This window comes from Hermetia illucens, chromosome 1, assembly GCF_905115235.1.
Source record: "Hermetia illucens chromosome 1, iHerIll2.2.curated.20191125, whole genome shotgun sequence".
Lineage (NCBI taxonomy): Eukaryota > Metazoa > Arthropoda > Insecta > Diptera > Stratiomyidae > Hermetia > Hermetia illucens.
In genome coordinates, this window is record NC_051849.1 from 14,429,004 (window position 1) to 14,441,839 (window position 12,836).

Consider the following 12,836-nt stretch of genomic DNA (forward strand, 5'->3'; position numbering starts at 1 on the left):
GGAGCAAGATTGGCGATGACCTGATCAAGTCGCTCTGGCTGCGACGGCTCCCGGAGGGCACCCAGGCGATCCTCGCTTGCGTCTCCGGTTCCTTGGAGGAACTGGCAGCGACGGCCGACCAGGTGCAGGAGGTGTACGTACGCCCAACCTTGGCGGCCGTTCAACCACCGTCGGATGAGGTGGGTGACTTGAGGCGCGAGATAGCCGCTTTAACAGCCAGTGTGGCCGAGATGCGGGCGACGTTGGACGCTCAGCGTTCGGGCGCCAGATCGCGAGCGCGCTTGCGGTCTGCCACCCGAAAAGGGCGATCAGGTAGCAGGTCGTCAGGACAGTCCGCGGACCGAGGGATTTGCTGGTACCACCGCAGATTCGGGGATAAAGCGACAAGATGTACGCTACCGTGTAGATTCGCTCCTACCGCAAAAAACTAGGTCCGCGGGGGGTCTTGGCGACGGCCACCCAGAACGCAGCGCCACGTCGCCTAACTATTTTCGACACCCTCAGCAGGCGCAACTAGCTCGTCGACACGGGTGCGGAGGTTTCGGTTCTTCCCGTACCTCGGCAACATCAACTTTTCCCACAACCGCTCAAACTTGCGGCAGCAAATTCCTCCCGCATAAACACGTACGGGTATAGGCAAGTGGACGTGAGTCTTGGCTTGCGTAGGACGTTTTCGTGGCGTTTCATCCTGGCGGATGTCAGCTTCCCCATACTAGGCGCAGACTTCCTGTGTCACTATGGATTGCTGGTGGACTTGCAAAACAAGTCTCTTATAGATTCCACGACCAACCTTAATTCGTCGGGACATATGGTATCTCACCCAGGCAATAATCTTTCCGTTCTTTTAGAAGACATTACCGACTCTCGTGTTCGGGCACTTCTCCAAAAGTTCAGCCAGATTACTACCAAGTGTAGTCTCTCCAAACCAGTGAAGCACAATGTGCAGCACCACATTATCACTACTGATTCCCCGATCTTCTCGAAGGTGCGTCCTCTATCATCCCAGAAACTGGCTATTGCACGGAAAGAGTTTGAACAACTCGTTCAACAGGGTATCTGCAGGCCCTCAAACAGCTGTTGGTCTTCCCCACTGCATATGGTCCCTAAGCCAAACGGCGAATGGCGCCCATGTGGGGATTACAGAAGGCTAAACGCACAGACTGTTCCTGACCGATATCCAATTCCACTCATCCACGACTTTGCGCATCATCTCGCGAATTGCCGCATCTTTTCGACCTCGGACTTAACCTAGGCTTATCACCAAATCCCAGTAGCTCCTGAAGACATTCCAAAGACGGCAATATGCACACCCTTTGGACTCTTCGAGTTCACCCGGATGACTTTCGGATTGTGCAATGCGGCGCAAACCTTTCAAAGGTTCATTCACTCAGTCCTGCGAAACCTCGAGTTCTGTTTCGTATATCTGGATGATGTTTTGGTTGCTTCTTCCACTGAGTCTGAGCACTTAGCCATTTGCATTTTTCAACGTCTCCTTGAGGCCGGTTTAGTCCTAAACGTTGAGAAATGCAAATTTCTCCAAAAACAGGTGAGATTCCTCGGCCATTTCATTTCCCCTGAAGGAATACAGCCCGACCCAGACAAGGTGCAAGCGATAACAAGCTTCCCGCGTCCAAAGACAGTGAGGGAGTTGAGGAGGTTCTTGGGCATGCTGAACTTCTACCGTCGTTTCCTGCCCAAGGCCGCCCATCACCAGTCCATTTTGAACGCGTACTTGTCTGGCCCCAAAACTAAGGACACACGAGAGATCGTGTGGTCTGAAGAGGCTATCTGCGCGTTTGACAAATCCCGTCAACAATTGGCCGACGCTACACTCTTGGCATTCCCTCTGCAAGATGCACCCCTAGCCGTTTTTGTTGATGCCTCTGACATCGCAGTAGGTGCTGCCCTTCACCAAAAGGTGGATCAAGTTTGGCAGCCGTTGAGCTTCTTCTCGAAGCAGTTGAATTCCGTTCAACGGAACTACAGTACCTACGATCGCGAACTGCTTGCCGCGTATTTGATCATCAAATACTTCCATTTCTCCCTAGAAGGCAGGCCGTTCACAGTGTTCACGGACCATACGCCTCTCACGTATGCTTTGAAACAGAAGCCCGACAAAGCGTCCCCTCGTCAGCTTTGTCATCTGAGCTTTATAAGCCAGTTTACGTCAGACATCCAGCACGTGTCCGGCAAGGACAACATAGTTGCTGACGCTTTGTCTCGTGTCTCCGAGGTTAACATCCCCGCCTCACTCGATTTCTCGGCTATTGCCAAGGCGCAGGAGGATGACGCAGCATTTCAGAGCCTCAAATCCAACCCCAAATACAAATTTCGGGAGTTGCCCATCTTCGGCTCAAACCTCTCTCTCTGCTGCGAAGACTCGGAAAAGGGACCTCGGCCATACATTCCAGCCACATTTCGCAAGGAAGTGCTCCACGCAGTTCACGACTTGGCGCATCCCGGCATCAGCACAACAAACCGGTTAGTCACCGGAAAATACTTCTGGCCCTCCATGAACAAGGATATCAATTCCTGGGCCAGAGGGTACATCGCATGCCAAAAGTGTAAAGTCTCCAGGCATGTAAAGAAAGAAGTGGGCTCATTCCCCCGCACTACCAAACGTTTCCACACGATACACCTCGACATAGTAGGGCCTTTGCGAGACTCGCACGGTTATAGGTATTGTCTCACAATCATCGACAGGTTTACGCGGTGGCCTGAGGCAATACCTCTGAAAGACATTACGGCGCAATCATGTGCCGAAGCCTTCTGTCGAGAGTGGATACCTCGCTTTGGCGTCCCTGCAGTGGTCATCACTGACCAGGGAATGCAATTTGAGTCCACCCTTTTTCTCCGAGTTAGGCAAACTCCTTGGTTTTAAACGCCAGCGGACTACTGCATACCACCCGCAATCCAATGGGATGCTAGAACGTTGGCACCGGACGCTGAAAGCCGCCATTATGGCACGTGACGATCCGTCCTGGTCCCAAGTCTTGCCTCTCGTCCTACTCGGCCTACGTACAACCCGACGAGAGGAATTTGCTGCCAGCCCCGCAGAGCTGGTATACGGGTAGAACCCAAGACTCCCAAGCGATCCGGTCTTCGACAAGAGATCGGGTCTCACGGAGTCGGGGTTGGTGCGTCTGCTGAGGGACAATCTCCGACGCATCAAAGCGCCACCACCCACTCGACACTCGTCCTTACCTGCTTGTTCGCCCAAGGAACTGGACACATGCACGCACGTGCTGATCAGGACGGATGCCGTCCGGAAGCCGCTACAGCCTCCATATGAGGGCCCGTACCGCGTTCTCGGGTGGGGAGAACATTTCTTCCAGCTTGAGATCGGTGGACACAGGAAGGCGGTCTCTCTGTCCAGGCTGAAAGCCGTGTGCGCCCCGAAGCAGCGTCGTGTCCGTTTTGTGGATTGACGGCGAACGAAGTTCCGGGATCGGTCGCCGAAACCCCTAGGTTTCATCTGGGGGCGGAGTGATGTGGCGCGGCAGGATTCGAATGCGAACGAATAGATGGCGCGGATCTATCCACTTTGCGGAGCTCGCCACGGGAGTGGAGGACCGGCGAGAAAAGTGTGACATGAGTTAGGGGCAGAAAAGAAACACATGAAGCGAGACTCTCTTCTGCCTCTAACGAGCATACAGTCACACAAATTATTTAATAAAGTCTAATGGTTAAATATATCGAGTATTGATTGTAAAAACCCAGTCTATGTTCCGGTGTACCTAAAAGTGTGGTTTGCAAAGAAATTAATATTAAAGTTAAAAGCACTCGCTCAGCCCAACGGGGTCCATTAATATAGGTTCAATGCACACTACCTGATTAGGGTCCTGAAGGGGCTGGCTCTTGATACACGTCACAACTACTACCTTGGCGGAGCTAGGCTCACGTCACCCCATCGACGTCGACAATGAATTTTCGATGGATCCGGGGACTACCAATGTGTGCCGACGTGAATCGGTCATTAGCAGTTAGCTCTTCACCGAGAAACTTTCTCAACGCTACTACCTAGGACGCAGGTGTTATAAGGAGGGTTGCTCGGGCACCTCGGGGACGCCCCTCTCCGTATCGTACCGGACCCATTTAGGATAGTTGACGACTCCCAAGGATCCCGGGTGCATAGTCCATGTTATTTCAGACACTTTATTCCATAGTCAAGCCAATGTTTAAACGTATCTTGAAAGCATAATTTTATTTCCACATATAAAAGATAGAAATTTGCAGTTATTTGTAGTAGGCTGGCTTTAAATTCTTCAAATTCTGCGACGGAATTTATTTCTAAAACTTTATTTTATTTTGCTTTTGCTATTCACTAAGTAGCTGACACAATAGGTATTCATTATTGCAGAAATGATTCACAACAATGAACGACAGAACAATATGCAAAAAAGTTATCTTCTTACGTCTATAAAAATCTATTATTCACAATTTTTCGAGAGCCCATCCAATTGATAAATTGGACAGTGTTGATTGAACGTATGCTTTCCTTGCCCCGTATCTAGGCTTCGGTCCAGACGAGGGGCTTCATAGCTTTCGCTGTGAACCCCCTCCTGTTTGCAAGTCACCACTTTATTGATGACAATATAAAAATCTGTGCATACAATCTATTTACATATTGCCTCATTGTTCATGAATTTATTCACTATTGATTTGATTTGTTGTGGGTTTTGTGCATGAGCACTTGTATAAGTAGAGAATAGCCCGTCTGGCGTGTACTAAGGATATACGGGATGATCTGACGGGTTCCTGAAGGTCATGCATGTTAAGATGCAGAGTCCAGCGGAAGCAGCCCCGAACCAGTTCAAAGATTAGCAGATTCAGGTGCTAACCGCTTCAGTGTGACTAGAACACTTCCAAGATTACATGCGACTGTAAATGCACATATCTATGGGTTCATTATCTTAATTTCCTCAAATTGGTGCTAACAAGGTCAATCGATTGACTTTGGAGGAAAAGTAAACAACCCACCGTCCGCCCCGCGCCTCCCCTCGCTGGATTTTCCGTCCAGGTGGTGCTCGTATGTACAAATGTCCAAACATATCGGAACATTCTTGCTATTTTTGTATCTGCAAAACACAAGATATTTGTATCTTGGAACTGCGTTCTACCGGTGCTGATAGTACATATATTTTGGGTCCCAATTTCGTTACTCATATATGGAAGTAAAGTTCTCTGAGAGGAAATTTTCCTAAACACGTGTTATAATGGGAGACTCATACGTCCCATGTATGAAGAGGGAGGCTTGTCACCATATAAACAGTCTAGAGCGATCTAGCTTGGCGGGCGAAAGCGTTGTTCATGTTATCTCTATTGAGGGGTGTTTTCGAGTCGTTAGCACATTTCTTCTGAGATCATTTATAAAAGTGGACTTGCAGTAGCGAAATGGTATTAGATCTGACTAGTTCCTTACCGGGTTCATACTAGAACGATATACGTTGCGAACGGATGATTACATCATTTTTTTGATAAAAGATACTTTGGAGAAGATAGATTAATTGCAAGGGAAGTGAGTGTAATTAGTTATCGATTGTTAAAGAGTGTAATAATGTGACTTATTCGCCGACAAGATATTGTCAGCATTTTTTGAAAATATTTAAAAGTGATCCTTTGAGTGATTTTGTTAGTGAAGATTCAGATTTGAATGGTAGCGCGTAGATTGGAAAGATCATCTACACAGAAAACAGTGAAAAAAAGTGAATTGATTTGATTGTTTCATACGAAGAAGTGTATGTTAATGGGAGCGACAATGATCATACCGATTAGGAAGTCGACCATTGTAATAGGAATAAAGGTAAGACCACAAAGGCATACCGGTCGAAGGTCGAATGCGTAATTACATACTTTGAACCTAATTATAGACCTCAGTTTTTCTTACTATTCTAAATATTTGTTAAAAAAAGTCATGAGTGACTTTTTCGAATCTCCATAAATAATGCCTTTTTCGTGCAAAGCACACAATAAACATTCATCGATCACGGGTTTTCGATGAATTTATTTTCTAGCCTTGATGCTGCTTGGAAGTTATCTTAACCTTGATGGTGAATGCAAAATCAAGTTTTAGAATTTTTATCTTTTTATGAATGAGTAGCCAATACTGTTGGTAGATTTCGGGGGAATGAGATACTTTTCCTAGCAACTTCCTTTTATTGTTGAATCATATGATTCTGTAGCAACTTGGAGAAGACAGTATGCCGATAAGCCGGTTATTTGTTTTTATGACTTGTTATGAAATAGTCACGTAAGATATTATTCTGAAAGGACCGGAAATATTGTCGTCAGTCAGACATTTCCGCTTAACAATTGTGATCCTTGAGGCTTCTTCCTATCCTTTTTAATTATCTGGTCTTTATGTTCTACAAATTGTTTCTTGAAAATCCAAACATTCTTTCAAAGTTTAAGGATATCATCGGACATTCATTGCATGTTGGTCCTAACGTCTATATTGGTTGAGGGGCACAATAGTTCTCCAAGCACGCGGTGCGACTTCCCCTTAACAAAATATTGGCTGAGGTATTATAGAATGAATATTGTGCAAATCATGCTTACTTCACTTTTTGCAAAATATTTATTCCCTTGGTGAACGATTGGGAAAACCCAGAAGTGTGCCCTAAATTCAAATCGAATGTTCTGACGTCGAAAATGACTTGCACTTCTGTGTGTTATCACAGCTAATAGATACACCCCTTTAATTTGTTATTTTGCTAGAAGCAGATATAAAGCCAACCTAGAGATATTTGAAAAGCTGCTACTGAAAATGAGTGATTTTTATTAGCAAATGGAAAAAATTTCTAACAGAATTAATGCGGAAATTCTCCACTTTCCAAGCAGTGAAGATCGCCGTGTGCTTCCTCCCATTTGAGGGTAGTTCAATCTATCTGAGTAGATCCCACTATGTTCTTACTCTCTACGTTTCGCGAATGATCGTCAGAGGTGACAGCCTGCCACCGTCAGCTACATTACCTTTTTTCACAGAAAAAGTGTAGATCGTTTTTCAAAATCTCTACTTCTCACAACAACTGTTATAGCCCTTACCCAGGAACCATTTGGAAGGCTTAGGTAGTTACTTAACTTATGGTTACCGCGGTTATTTTACCACTTTATCAACTTAAAAATCTGATTGCTGCCAAAAGTCTTGAGGAAAGTACTAAATAGATTCCGGAGTTAGTTGTTCCCTTTCCTCTTCCCTTTTTGGTTATTTTTTTTTATTGAACAAATGCTATATTTCAGAAACCAGTTGTTTGGCAAGGTTGTTCGATTCCTCCTCCTCTTTCGTTTTTGACTACAATTTTTTCCGTATTTCGGGAATCAGTTCAGTTCAGTTGCATCCATTCTACTCCATCTTCTTTCGTTTTTGGCTACAATTTCTTTTATGTGAACGAATTCTGTATTTCGGGAATCAGCTATTCAGTTTGATGGTTCCCTTTGGCAAGGGGAAGCAATTGATTTCCGAAATACGGTATTCGTTCAAAAAAAAAGAAATGTACAAAAAAAGGAAAATCCTTCTTTATTCTTTTAATTGAAAGACTGGTCACCAAATAACTTCAAAAATGAGTTTTCTCGGATAATTCCGTTTTTAAGGTTTTGTGTAAACACAAAACCTTATTAAAATCGGTTTACTGTCTGTCTGTCTGTATGTCCGTCTGTCTGTCTTTTTTCTTTTTGACGAGGTGGAAATCTTTAAAAGACACTGGTCTGGACACACCAACGTGGTGGATTTTTACCCACTAAAACCACCCCCGACTCCCTCCCTGCCTCGCGGAACCACCATAAGGTATTACATCACGGGGCGGAGTCAGCTCACTCTAGCTTTGTCACCTTTCTTCCACACGCGGCGCACGTGATCGCGTTTTTCTCCTCTCCTCTGCTTTTCGCAGTTTATTTTGAATAAATGCGATCATAGAGTTGACCGCATCCCAATTCTCTTGATGTGCTAGCATTTTCGCCACCAGATTTTCTGTGGTACCAGCACCTCTCCTAGAGTCTCCTCTAGATTCCTCCTTTCTTCCACAAATCTCGGACAGTGGAAGAATACATGCTCTGGGTCCTCTGGGACTCCATCACAATTTGGACAGTCGGGTGAGGTGTCCAATTTAAACCTGTGAAGGTATTGGAGATATCCTCCATGTCCCGTGAGAAACTGGGTGAGATTATAATTAATCTCACCGTGTCGTCTCTTCAACCACTCCTTGATGGCAGGAATGAGCTCTTGCCATCTATTTATGGATCTCTCCCTCTCAGTGTTCTTCGTCTGCAATAAGGGAGAGGTTGGCTTCGCATTGTATATATTCGCCATCTCATCTGCCAATCGGCATCATTCCAGAGATGACGAATGCTGCGTCATCTGAAATAGTCCTGCAGGCAGAGCATACCCTCAAGGCTGTCCTCCTGTATACTGCACTCAGTTTGTTAGTGTTAACTGACATCTGCAGTGCCTCCCTCCAAACTGGGGTCGCATAGAGCATGATTGAGATCACCGCCCTGGCTATAAGCAACCTAGAGGCATGCCGCGGCCCTTCCACGTTCGGCATCATCCTCGTCAGGACCAAACTAGCAGTGGACGATCTATCGCAAACATACTAGACATGTTGCTTATAACTGAGCTTCCTGTTTATCACCACCCCCAAGTATTTGATGGTCGGCTTGGAAGTGATGATATGATTCCCGATTCTTATACAGGCGTAGTTTCTCTTCCGGCGCTTCGTGATGAGGACCGCTTCTGCTTTTTCCTCCACCAGTGTCAGACCTGAGCTCTTTAGCCAACTTTTAACAGCACTGATTGGTTCGCTTGAGTATAACTCAGCATCTTCGAGATGCTTTGCGACAACAACGAGTGCAATGTCGTCAGCGTAACTCACCACTGTGGCTTCCTCCGGAAGGAAGATTAAGTACATCGTTGTACATGATGTCCCACAGTAATGGGCCTAATACGGAGCCCTGTGGGACACCCGCGGAAATGACGTACTCCTGCGGTCCGTCTGTCTGTCTGTCTATCTGTCTGTCCGCCATACGCATTTTTCTCGGAGACGGTTATAGCGATTGACACCAAATTTGGTAGAAAGGTGGGAACTGTGAACGCTCACGCATACAGTGAATTACAGCCTTTTACGTCGAATTTAAGGGGGGGTCCCCATACATGCAAAAGGGGGGTGTAAAATTTTTTTTCATCAAATATAGTCATGTGGGGTATCAAATTAAAGGTCTCGATTAGTACTTTTCAAAGCCGATCTTAGTTTTGACATTCGTTGGAAGGGTGGGGAGCGCGGTGGGTTGAAAGTGATCACTTCTTTAAGGGGGCCATTCTCAAAAACTACCAAACCGAAAAATCTGAAAAAAAATCAGGAGGCTGCCACTATATGGTGCCTGGGCTCCGAAATACCTTCCATGCCAATATCTGTTTAAATAAAGTTAATAATAGTATATTACTACAATTTTTTGTAATTGGTTAGAAACCCCCTTTAAGTTCATCCTCGTACCATGAAATTTGCAGTGATATAGGCTATAATATAGAGCATGATCTTACCAAGTTTGGTGGAAATCGCACTATTACTAACAAAGTTATAATACCTCAAATTTGTTGCTTCTTTGAAAATTGAAGACTATGAATGTCAATATCACCTGAAAGTGGATACTCTCACATAATATATGGATATATTACGTGCTACGTACTAAGAAATACACAAAATCTTCCGTACCTGAAGCGTGCAGCTTCCGGTTTCCCGACTTGTTTTTTTCTAATTTTTTGGACATAAGGTTTCTATTTTAGAAATTATTTGGATGTGGAGAAATGTGAATCACTAATTATTATTATTATGGGCGTACTGTTTGCAGTACTCTAGGAGACTATCGAAGAGCGGATCGTATATTGACGAAACCTCTGGCTCAAAAAAGACAATTTAGTTATTTTTGCGAGAATGCTGCTCAGTATCTATCCCCTCATTTGAAAATAACTTCTGTTACTGAAGTTCTTGACCCAAAAGGTCTGATTATGTATCATTTTGGTTCTTCAATCTTTACGTTTTACTAGTACAGACCCTCTCCTAAATTTATAAAATGCAAATATGTCCTGCTGAAGCCGTCTTTCATTTGTTGTGTTTACCACTCAAAAATCAGCAACTGTGCGCCTCAGTTGCAAAAGGTTTTGTGGTTTTTCCATAAAAACCCGTAGAACAAAAAGGGAAACGCCAACTACAGAATGACTCAATTTTATGGTGTATAATTGGGTACTATTTTTCGACATATCAGGCTTTCATCCAGTGCAATATCAAGTGTAGTAAAAAATATCCATTATTTTTGTATGAAATTGAAGGCTTTGTTTAGCATATTTTAAAATGATCCGATTTAGAGTACATATACAGCATTCTGTTCAACAACTTGCTGGTATTTTGGTAGTAATTACATTATGCGCTTCTCTTAAAAACCCTCGCTCCTATTGGCAAAATACTGGGACTGTTGGTTTTCACAAGCCTCTCCTAAGGCGAATCTTTCACTAGCACTGCCGTGGACAGCAATAGGCAAAAATGACTTCACACCACGTCCAGATGACAAGATGGATTCATAGAAATCTCCCAACCGAGCTCCCGGAGCTTCTAGTGGGTTACTATTGATATGTGTGGCTTGTCGTTGTCCTGATGGAGCATGCTTTGTCTCGTCTCCTTCAGTCGGTCCAATTATTGCAAAACCAGGGTGTCTGTAGTTTCTTATTAAGGCAGGCTTAGACCGGATGCCGGTTGTTGTGGAATAATAATTGTAAAATATTTTATATTTTCTCTTTATTGGTGTCCATCTTTGACATGCTCTCATACAAAACTGAATTATCGAAACATAAAACTGTCATATGAGAGGGGTTTTTTTAGTACCAAATGTCATCTTACCAACGCCATCTAATGTAACTTGATCGGACTTTTTCAACATAATATACAGACCATTAATGCCATCTGTTGGAAAAATAATAAATTTCAATTGCTGCACATTATATTTAGGATATAACACAGTTTTGATTGACAATACTTTGTCTATAATACTAAAATTTGTGCAGGATTTTTAAGAAGCGACTTCTTAGTTTATGCAGCAATTTTGCATTCCTTGGACTAATGGAGCCAATGAATGTGGTAGCAGACTTTTATAGCCTTCATTGAATCTAAATAGAGTTACCGCCAACAATTTTTTTCTGAGAGACCTGGCTCTGTCATTGTCTTAATCGTACTAATCGTACTGTTCATTTGACGATTCGCTTCTCATTCGCGAGTTTTTGCCAAAAACCTGATGACAACCTTTCCTAATCCCCCTTATTCTCATGACCTGATTCCGTCTGACTTTAGGCTGTTCCCAAAACCCAAATATCCAATGAAAGGATAGCGATTTCAGACGATAAAGGAGATCTAGGAAAAACCGCTGGATCAGCTGAACAGCATCCATGAAACAGAGTTTTCCAGATGGACCGGTGGGGGAAGTGTATTCGTTGCCAAGGAAATTATTTTGAAGGGGATAAATTAGAACAATTTTGATCAGACCTCGTACGTTCTTTATGAAAGATCTACAGCACTCTCCCTCCTTAAAGTGTAATTTATGGCAGGTGTTCGTCTATCATTCATACTATTGAGTGTAAGGCCTTTTTAATGGTTTGGCTTTTCTTGAGGGGGAGGAGGGCTTCCTCAGCGTTTTGCCACAAGATTCAAACTGCAAATAATAATTGGGCCGAAAAGGGGTTTTCAAAATTTCACGCATATAGCTTTTTGGCAGGACTTTTATCATATAATCGGTCTCGTGGGGCTTTCTTCATTAATTCCACTTATGGTTAGTTTTCCACTATTTACTAACTAGTTTTCGAGCCCTGTTCTGGCATCTACTTAGGGTTTTTGACAGTTAAACTGCTATTAGTAACTGTGAAAGGTAGCACTTGATTAACTCCCTGTGATAATAAACAAAACTGCTCACCCTAAAGTTTTCCTTGCTGATAGAGGATTATAGAGCTTTATGTATGCTTTTTCTGAAGGTTTCCCATTGTTTGAAAATCTATGATAGGAGATATAGGCTCCTGAACAAAAGATTCAATGGATGAGACCCGTTGGGTAATGTGCTTCCGTAGTCCAATGAATGCCAGCTGTAAATTTTATTAACAATGGATACCCCGATCATCGCTTTTTTAAATCGTTCTTAAGCTCTATTACTTGTCTTGTCCTTCTGGGGAACCAGTACTTCGGGTTCTATTTCCTCTTATTTGTCTAATCTAATTTAGCCTTCGTCCTGCATAATTATTGGATAAAGTAAATATTTTGAAGCGTTTTTGGATTTATTTCGGCAATGAAATCAACATAGACGCCATTTCGCTCGATATCTTTCAGAGTTCCGCAATTGAAGAAATCTTCCTCACTATTGGCAAAACCTTGACCGGCTTATTTTGATAAGCCATTCTTGACTTCTCGATTTGGTATGATCAAGAAAATTTTGAATAGAGCTTGAAAAGGTGGTAATCGTTTGGTACCAGGTCTGAACGGGCGGGTGCGATGGAATCTCGCATCCAAATTCTTAGAGTTCTTAGATTTGTGTCGCTTGGCGTTCTCTTGACCGAATCCTTCATATTGCCCACTTGGCTTCTGGTCGATCGCCTGCTTCAAATTGGTCAGTTGACATCTACTGTCAAAGTCAGACTAGAGTGATTGTCCAGCAATTTAGGTTCGTCGCGATTGGAAAACGGACTTTGTAGCTTGTGTTCTCATATGATGTTTGTTTTTCATGACCAGATAGCACCCCTTTCAAAAATGGGTCGATTTCGTGACTTTTCAGCCATGCATCTCAGGCATTCATTTAATTTTTTTGTCCTTGGA

At 43.7% G+C, this 12,836-nt stretch overlaps 1 protein-coding gene across 3 annotated transcripts in view; it reads left to right on the top strand.

Annotated features, from left to right (window-relative positions):
- Nucleotides 1-12,836, top strand: part of LOC119661512 — a 289,496-nt gene that overhangs the window by 248,895 nt on the left and 27,765 nt on the right. Inside the window, exon 1 of one of the 3 annotated variants that reach the window (XM_038070883.1) lies at nucleotides 5,309-5,803. The exons of the other annotated variants lie outside the window; for them this stretch is intronic. Coding sequence (XP_037926811.1) covers nucleotides 5,741-5,803 — 63 coding nt within the window. The 5' untranslated portion in view covers nucleotides 5,309-5,740. Of the gene's footprint in view, nucleotides 1-5,308; nucleotides 5,804-12,836 lie in introns of those variants that run through there. 3 annotated transcript variants of the gene reach the window in all.